Source organism: Danio rerio, chromosome 25 (assembly GCF_052040795.2).
Source record: "Danio rerio strain M-AB ecotype USA chromosome 25, GRCz13ab, whole genome shotgun sequence".
Taxonomy (NCBI): Eukaryota; Metazoa; Chordata; class Actinopteri; order Cypriniformes; family Danionidae; genus Danio; species Danio rerio.
The window spans coordinates 9,520,002-9,529,670 of record NC_141045.1 but is presented as its reverse complement, the minus strand read 5'-3'; the positions used below and the strand labels follow the sequence as shown (position 1 = coordinate 9,529,670).

Sequence of the window (9,669 nt, the reverse complement as noted above, 5' to 3'; positions counted from 1 at the left end):
TTGTTGCTGGTTGACCTCTTTATTGAGTTGATCATTCGCCTAATTCCATTACAAATATTTAGAAATGTCATTACATCATAGAAAAAAGCTTGAAAAAAACAGAAGTAAACATTTAAAGTGAAAGCCATATCCCTAGAAAAAATGCATGAAGAAGTTTTGATAGATCACACACACATGCACACACACATTGCTTTTATTATTACTTCAAGTATTATTTTCTTAAGTAATTTATCACAAATCAGCAGTAATCAAAGGAAAAGCTTTGATTAAGGTCAGCTTTATTTAACCCAGTCTTCATGGTGTCTAATCACCACACTTGGTAGGAGTGCATGTGCAGCTCTCAATGTAAACATAGTCGTGGACGATCTCTCTGCCATCGGCACACTTCAGCTTCACTTGACGAGTGACGAATTTCTCCTCTCTGCAGCAAGAACAGCTGTGCATCATGATGCTGTTTTCCATTGAATACCTGTGCAAGATGAACATGCTCTAATTAGCTCCATTTCTAAGTAGCACAACTTACTAGGGATGTAACAATATTGTAAATACCGTCATACCGCAATAGTAATTTTTTTCAATATTACCGTAGGCGCATGACTCGATAAAACTATATTTCTGAGAAAAATTTGCTTAGGCGAATGAAGCGAACGGGAGGTAGCGGGAACTACAATTCCCATCAGCCCAGACGTGGCCATCATCCTTTGCGGTCTGTTGTCACTACAGATCCAGTAATGCGGAAATGGAGTGTGTGAACCTAAAGCAGGTTTTAAATTGGATGTGTGGAAGCATTTCGGTTTCTTTTTAAAAAGATACGAAAAAGGAGAAAAGGTGACAGACAAAGAAAAAAACAGTATGCAGGCACTGCCAGGCTGTGGTGAAATATAAGTCGGGAATACGACTAAAAACAGTCATGGGGACTGCAGAACACAGCACACTTGTTAGATTGATGCAGTCATTGACTTGTACCGCAAAGAGACCTCTATCTCACTCATGGCTTGTCCTCTCAAGTGGTGGAAAGACAATGCACAGCGTTACCAACTGCTGTCAACCTTGGCTAAATCATATCTCTCTGTCCAGAAACTTCAGTCCCAAATGAGAGGGTTTTTTTTTCTGATGCAGGGGACATGCCCAGAGATCCCAGCTTTTACCAGATTATAGTTATATGATAATTTTGCTTAAAAAACCCATCTCTATCTAAGTGAGTGAGTGATTAAATGTTGAATGTGATGAGTTTTAAACAATACTAAATTGAAACTTTATTTTTTTAATATGGTTTAATTGTTTTTTGTTATTAAAATTGAAAAATTGAAGTTCCTGTTTTGAAACTTACAGATAGATGGCTAATTTGTATGTCATTGATATGTTCAGTGCTAAGGTAAATAAACACTTTTGGCACTTTTTACGAGTCTTTTCATTAGTTTTGTTTTTCCTGTAAATTATTCAATAAATACCGTACCGTGCCATTCATACCGAGGTATTATTGTACCGTGAAATTTTGATATCGTTACATCACTACAACTTGCATAATAACTTTAAAAACGACTATGTGAGAATGCTAAATGCTTTCAAACCAATCAATTTCAGACATCAAAGTTTAAAACCCAGTCTAGCTATAGCATGTGCTTTAGAATTGGATAAGTAGCTGGATTATAAAGGCTATTGGAATTAGTTGAGTTGATCTCCTTTTTTTTTACACTATGAAAGCTATATGAATCATAGCAATACGAACATCAAATGCATTTTTGACATCCTCTGGATCATTTCAGACTCCATTTACACTTAAATTTCTCATTGTCCACTTGTGTTTTGTGAGACAAAAAATTCCCAGATAGTGGCTGTTAGATGTGCATGTGTCCTTACATTGATTGGGTGCCACAGTGACCACTGCAGGAAGTCACTTCTATAGGGCTGATGGACTTGCAGTCATTTGCATTCACATGTGTGGTGTTTTTACGAACAATGCAGGTCTTTGGCTTGCCTAAGGAAATACAGAATTGGACAAGCATTAGTGGTAGTGGTCAATAGCTATTATATATGCATACATATACATATATAAGCAAATAATTAACATCAACTAAAGAGTTTCTTACAGATCTTGCAACATCCGTCGTCATCAAATCTCTCAGTTCCCTTTAAAAACAGTCAAAGATTTCAGCATTAGTGGAAAATAAACCACAATCACACACACTGTTGAAGTGTATTATTAATAAGTTATTGGTATTGTAATATTTGTATTTTACATTCTTGTAAGAGTTAAAAGTTAAATGTCCCATTCTGGTGTCTGCATCAAATGAAATGAGCAAATTATCCTCCATTGGTGCTTCAAAACATTCAAGCTTTGAGCTATTTATTTCAAGTGTTCACATTTAGCTGATGATTGATTATAAAGCTAGTTCGGCATGCTGTCCTAAGCTCATTAGATCCTCGAGCCCAGGGCTCCCTCCCATTTGTAAGGCGAGAGGGGAGTTTGAGCTCAGGTAGATCTTGAGAACTATGCTGTAGTAGCTAATGAACAGATAGTGATTGCTTTTATGAGATAACTGCTTACTAGGACCATGTCAATGGTGCCGATTTGGATTAGTCAATAAACTTAAGTTGCGTGTTTTTGGACGATGGGAGGAAATCGAGGAACCAGGGAGAAACCGATGTAAGCACGGGGAGAACGTGTAAACTCTGCACAGAGACGTCGACTGGCTTGGTAAGGTCTAGAACTAGTGACGTTCTTGGTGTGAGGCAACAGTGCTAACCACTGGGCCAACGTGCCACCCATCTAGGAAAGGAGGAGGAGTAGGGGTGGAAGGGGGGATTCTTCAAAACGAAGATGGTAGGGATGTAACAATATTGTAAATACCGTCATACCGCAATAGTAATTTTTTTCAATATTACCGTAGGCGCATGACTCAATAAAACTATATTTCTGAGAAAAGTTTGCTTAGGCGAATGAAGCGAACAGGAGGTAGCGGGAACTACAATTCCCATCAGCCTAGGCGTGGCCATCATCCTTTGCTGTCTTTTGTCACTACAGATCCAGTAATGCGGAAATGGAGTGTGTTGCTAGTAGCGGGGAAGAAAAAGAGCTGGAAATGATCGAACCTAAAGCGGGTTTTAAATCGGATGTGTGGAAGCATTTCGGTTTCTTTCTAAAAAGATACGAAAAAGGAGAAAAGGTGACAGACAAAGTAAAAAACAATATGCAGGCACTGCCAGACTGTGGTGAATTATAAGTCAGGGAATACGACTAAAAACAGTCATGGGGACTGCAGAACACAGCACACTTGTTAGATTAATGCAGACATTGACTTGTACCGCAAAGAGACCTCTATCTCACTCATGACTTGTCCTCTCAAGTGGTGGAAAGACAATGCACAGCGTTACCCACTGCTGTCAACCTTGGCTAAATCATATCTCTCAGTCCCAGAAACCTCAGTCCCAAATGAGAGGTTTTTTTTTCCGGATGCAGGGGACATGCCCAGAGATCCCAGCTTTTACCAGATTATAGTTATATGATAATTTTCCTTAAAAAAACCCATCTCTATCTAAGTGAGTGAGTGATTAAATGTTGAATGTGATGAGTTTTCAACAATACTAAATTGAAACTTATTTTTTTATATATGGTTTAATAGTTTTTTGTTATTAAAATTAAAAAATTGAAGTTCCTGTTTCAAAACTTACAGATAGATGGCTGATTTGTATGTCATTGACATGTTCAGAGCTAAGGTAAATAAACACTTTTGGCACTTTTTACGAGTCTTTTCATTAGTTTTGTTTTTCCTGTAAATTATTCAATAAATACCGTACCGTGCCATTCATACCGAGGTATTATCGTACCGTGAAATTCTGATACGTTACATCCCTGGAATATGGCTATTATATAGAACTTAGGGTATTTATAGTGGCTTAGGAATCGTGTGATCGGCGAATCAGAAATTGTATAATGCGGGACCGGCTGCAAGCAAACGTGATCCTCTCGAAATTAGTTTATAAATAAACTTCACTTAATTGTATAAAGATTACTTAAGAATTGGGTTGAGTGAAATTTGACTATATTCTTTGAGAACTTGAGTTAATACATATTCATGAAGAGTACATATAACAGTAAACAAAGTGGAAATTTGATTAGTGGTAATATCTTATCAACCACTACTTACAGCCTCACAGTCATCAGGATTAAAGTCAGGGCATTTAGGTTTGATCTTCTCTGTCACAAACACACCATCAATTTCACGACAGGTAAGAGTCTCACATTTGTGATGACTTTTGACCTCTCCAGGCTAAAAGAAAAAAAGGGAGATATAGGCTGAAATAAGTACTGCAGAACAAATAAAGAAGGTGTGTTTGAATAAATGCGTAGACAATTGAAGAAAGGTTTGTACCTGAAGAGTGTGAGTGGTGTTATCTGGCGCTGTATAAATGCAGGACTTCTGCTTGCACGTTCCACAACACTCTCCTTCTTGTTCCACAAGCTCAAAGCCCTTGGAGCACAAAAAGATTCAATCAAATTTTACTCGATCATTTGGAAACATTGAATGTAGGAGCCTATGATGTGTATGCTTCAGAACTCAAAGTTTACTGTTGGAATTCAGAATATAAATCATTCCCAATGTATTTTAATCACTAACATTAGTTGAAATGATTACCTCAGAGCAAGGTGTACAGACTTTTTTAACACAAGTCACAGTGTGTAGTTTACTATGTCTGTCTTCATCCATATCTTTATCCTTATCCATATGACAGTGACATTCCATACAAGGCTCTGTGGGGATTTTAACTCCAGGCTACAAAAAACGAACAAACAAACAAACAAAAAGCCATTATTAGAGAACATTTTACTGTTGGTGTTACTAGTTAGTATAAACTCAACAACTCACCTGATACTCAGTGTTATTGTGCACACAAACGTCTTTCGGCACTAGACAGAACAAATATACAGTGTCAAAAATTGCTTAAGGCATAGTTCTCTCAAAAATGAAAGTTCTGTCATCATTTAATCATCTGCCACTTGTTCCAAACCAGTTTCTTCTGTTGAATTACACTCAAACAATGACATTTGCTGCTTGTTTAAACTACTTATCTAAAATGTATTAAAACAACACAATTCTTAGTTTTTTTTGGGAACAACTTAATTGTTTTATGTTCAATCTACTTAAATTTGTAAGAATGATTAAGTTAACTTAATCGATTTGTTTTGGGACAACATTAAGGAATTGTGTGGAACCCAGCATTTGTTAGAGTGAATGTTGGAAAAAACAGCCACTGACTTTACTTGTCAATTCAATGACATTGTTTTTTTGCATGTCAGTGGATGCTATTTTTCCACCAATCTTCAGAATATCTTGTTTTGTGTTCAAGAGAAAAAAGAAATTCATAAAGGTTTAGAACCATTGAGAAAATTGTGAAATTAAATTAAATTAAAATTGAAATTAAACTACTATTATAACAATTTTTGCTACTTTGGTGTGTTAAGTGGGTTGCATCAAAGCTCTGTAAATCCCAAAAGTTGTAAAGTTGGTATTATTTGTAGAAAAAAATATATTTGAAGTTTAAAAATGCTAGTGTACATTTTTTTGAGACTCACCACAGTGTAGACAGCAATGGTGTTCAGGTATTTCTTCTGAAAGCTCATATCCCACATCACACTTCATTGGACACAGGCTGGTATCACAGACTGAATGGGCAGAAAGGATTATGTAAATGAGGGTGAAATGCTTTTTGTTGCATTTTATATGGTGTGTTTACAGTAGGAATGCTCCGATCAAGATTTTTGGAGCCAATGCCGAGTACCGATTCTAATGGTTCAAGCTTTATATAATTTTGCCATAGCATAAAGCACTTTTCCCCCTGCTATGAATAATGGCTAACAATGCAAATTGAAAACACTGCAAATGATGGAAGAAGAATTCAACATGTCTCGATCAAAAAAAATTTGGAGCGCATATTGATGCATTAGAAGTAAAAATGGATCTTCCTCTGCTTGTAAGCCCATAAACAAACACTTACAATCAGTTCATGTGATTGGCCAGTTTAGCGAGTACCAATCGAGTCATAAAATCGAGTCATAGAATGATCTCCGGCTGATTGATCGGAGCATCCCTAGTTTACAGGCTCTAATTCCATGTGGTTATATTTTCAGATAATCTGTACTAATAATCATTGACATTATTTTAAATAATAAACAATAAATAAAGGAATGACTGATTATATTGGCTAGCATTTCCCCCATCTTTTTGGCTTAAAGATAGCTGTTTCCCACCAAGCAATTTTGTGTGTAGACATATAATAGATGTCTAACAAAAGTCCAAAAATAGACTAGTTGTCTATCGTTGTTATCGTTCATTTCTGTCTTTTTGAGTCTACTTTTGAACTTATGTTAGACGTCTATAAGATTTCCATAAACAGCACAAATTTAGCCTCGTTTTAACTAAGACATCTATGCTTAGACATCTATTAGACATCTATTAAACACACAAAATGTTTGCTTGACTTTTGCCTTTTCATGAATTATTTTTGTTTTTGTTTCTATTGAATCATAAACAAAGTCAGATTGTGGCCATATTTATTTAGTTTAGTCTGTTTAGCTATAGGGCGAAGCAGTGGCGAATTGGGTAGGCTAAATTGTCCATAGTGTATGAATGTGTGTGTGGATGTTTCCCAGGGATGGGTTGCAGCTGGAAGGGCATCTGCTGTGTAAAAACTTGCTGGATAAGTTGGCGGTTCATTCCGCTGTGGCGACCCCGGATTAATAATCGGACTAAGCCAACAAGAAAATGAATGAATGTTTAGCTATATGATTGTAGTTGTATTTGGATACTCACCACAGGTCGGACAGCAGTTTTCAATTACGCTTTTGTATCCTTCATGACAGGGCTTTATTTTTGGACAGTTCATAGGCTCTTGGACAACACCAAAACTCTCACTTGAGCACTTGTATGTTGTACAGTTGACAACCCACGAGTCTCCAGGCTAAATTAAAAATAGTTATATGTAAGTTGGGATTATGATTGATGTCAAAAACTGAGCTGATAGTATTCAAATGCAAGATATACTTTGGTTACAAGAGTAAAACATCTGTAATATCTGCCATTTTATTAATGTTAGTGTTGTTTTGCTATAGTGTAATGATTTAGCTTTGGTATTTACATACATTTATCAATCTTAGGTATAAGGACTAGATTTAAGTTTGCTATCCTGGAAAATGTAATGCAATGACAAACCTGTCTTGGAAATCCATCCGGGCCAATGCAGTCTACATGTAGGAAATACAAAACAGTTTGATCTCAAGGCATATTAATGTAACAAATACAGAAAAAGTCAATAAAGTTGTAATACTTACCACAAGTAGGTGTACATTGATCGGTTGTTGAACTAAGTAGATATGTGTTTTCAGGACAGAAACAACCTTCCATGAACGTTTGATCGCCATTTTCCGCAAACATCTCGTTGTATCTGATTGTAGGTCAAGCACAATGTTCACAATGCAGTGAAGTCAGTACAGCTCCACCTATTGATATGTGATGAAGAGTTGTTACCTTGTACTGCAGGTTTTTTCCACTTTAGGCCCACATGCCTGGTAGACCTTGTGATCACCACAGTTGTATCCTATAAATCGTTGACAATTAGGAGATTCAGGATGCAATCAGAATTAAAAGATTTGCTATGGTGGGTTCATAGTACTTTCTTACCACACTGTCCGTTGAGGTCATCTGAGCCTCTCCAATCCACACAGACAGACTTTTGACCACATAGCTGTGCATAGGCCTCTAAACTAGCGCAGGCCATGGTATCATTTCTTTTGTAGCACACATCATATGTACATGCCTCATAGTAGCTTTGATAGGGAACGATGTCATGGCAGCTCTTGAACAAACTGGAAAAAGTACAAAAGTTAGGGAGGAAACATAAACTGAAGTATATCATAGATCGATAATTTGTAATTTGTTTGAGTCTGAATGGACTGGATAAAATAACATTGGCTAAACCGTTGGGGTGCAACTATGTTGATGGTTCAATGGTAGATAACTGGGGTGTTTTATTATGGACATTATCTTAGGATTAGATTCAATAACAGTTTGTTTGCGTGCTCTGAATAAGCTAAGTTTAGGAGTCAACTCCCTGACCAATTGCGGATTCAGGGCTTGTTTGAAATAGTCATTAATTTGATATCAAATAGAATTGTAGTTTTTGAGTGGTCTGAGTGGCTTAGATACAAATTGGCATGAGTTTGGGGAGAAACTATATGTTTGCGGACCAATGGAGAGGAGTTGTTTGGAAACAGTCATTATTTTGGTATCTTCAATCCTTATCTTTTGGTATTTTGGAATTCTAATTGGATTGATATGTGTGGGCTGGATAAAATAACACTGGCACATTTAAACTAGTAAGTTTGGTTAATACAACCAGTTGGCTGACTAATGTTGGATAAAGGGGTTGTTTAAAATTGTCTGAGGGAACTCAACTGGATACAGTTACACTGGCTCAACTTATTGTGTAAGTTTGTTTAGCTTCCCTGCTGAAAAATCCAGCTTAAACCAGCCTAGGCTGGTTGGGTGGTTTTAGCTGGTTGACCAGGCTGGTTTTAGAGGGGTTTTGGCCATTTCCAGGCTGGTTTCCAGCCATTTCCAGCCTGGTCTTAGCTGGTCAGGCTGGAAAATGACCAGCTAAAACCAGCTTGACCACCCTGGTTTAAGCTGGACATAGCTGGTTTTGGCTGGGCTCCCAGTCTGGCTAAGCTGGTCAAGCTGGTTTTAGCTGGTCATCTCCCAGCCTGACCAGCTAAGACCAGGCTGGAAATGGCTGGAAACCAGCCTGGAAATGGCCAAAACCCCTCTAAAACCAGCATGGTCGACCAGCTAAAACCAGCCAACCAGCCTAGGCTGGTTTAAGCTGTTTTTTTCAGCAGGGTTGCAATTTAGGTGATCCAAATGACCTGTGGTGAAGAGGTAAAAAATGGTTAGCTTTTCCTTACTCGCTCTTGATGACCTCACAGATTTGTGCTGTGCAGGTAGGAATAGGTTCGCTTGGATGTGGTGGTGGAGATTCACATCCTGGGGAATCTGCCCACAATGCTGCCATTTGCTCACATGACTGATCAATTGTTCCATCAGGACGTCGGCAGTCATTTGTGGCATCATTGTCACAAACACCTAAAATATTAACATCCTTTCAGCAATCTTTTTATTTGGGAAAGTTTTTGCCTGAAATTTAATTCATCATGATTACATTTATTGCTGGAAAGGCGTCATACTGTACTTACCACATTGTCCTTCTGTATTGCCTTTAAAGTATGAGAATGGTAGATTGATCTTAAAGCCTTGATGACTGACTACAATCTCAGATTTGATTTCTTTGATGTTCAGAATTACTGCCATGCCAGAGGTTGTAATGGAGAAGTCTTCATTCAAGAAAGTTGGGACCTTCACAACATCATTGACAGAGACCTGTAGGCAAAAGGGATTTTAAGGGACTTGGGTTACTTTTTTCCATTCTAGCATATATGTGCTAGTTACAGTATGTCAAGTCATTTTAGCACCCTACTGAAAAATCCAGCTTAAACCAGCCTAGGCTGGTTCGCTGGTTTTAGCTGGTCGACTGGTTTCTAGCCATTTCCAGCCTGGTCTTAGCTGGTCAAGCTGGGAGATGACCAGCTAAAACCAGCTTGACCAGCCGAGCCAG

The 9,669-nt window shown here is 37.7% G+C and overlaps 1 protein-coding gene across 1 annotated transcript in view; it reads right to left on the bottom strand.

Moving 5' to 3' along the window:
* Nucleotides 1-9,669, bottom strand: part of muc5.2 (mucin 5.2) — a 36,953-nt gene continuing 27,284 nt past the window's right edge. The window contains exons 32-46 of the mRNA XM_087311675.1: nt 9,251-9,434; nt 8,963-9,140; nt 7,680-7,864; nt 7,527-7,596; nt 7,331-7,443; nt 7,212-7,243; nt 6,813-6,960; nt 5,576-5,665; nt 4,869-4,909; nt 4,638-4,775; nt 4,374-4,472; nt 4,149-4,271; nt 2,091-2,130; nt 1,861-1,978; nt 1-469 (exon numbers count right to left, since the gene is read on the bottom strand). Coding sequence (XP_087167801.1) covers nt 304-469; nt 1,861-1,978; nt 2,091-2,130; nt 4,149-4,271; nt 4,374-4,472; nt 4,638-4,775; nt 4,869-4,909; nt 5,576-5,665; nt 6,813-6,960; nt 7,212-7,243; nt 7,331-7,443; nt 7,527-7,596; nt 7,680-7,864; nt 8,963-9,140; nt 9,251-9,434 — 1,725 coding nt within the window. The 3' untranslated portion in view covers nt 1-303. The remainder of the gene's footprint in view (nt 470-1,860; nt 1,979-2,090; nt 2,131-4,148; nt 4,272-4,373; nt 4,473-4,637; nt 4,776-4,868; nt 4,910-5,575; nt 5,666-6,812; nt 6,961-7,211; nt 7,244-7,330; nt 7,444-7,526; nt 7,597-7,679; nt 7,865-8,962; nt 9,141-9,250; nt 9,435-9,669) is intronic.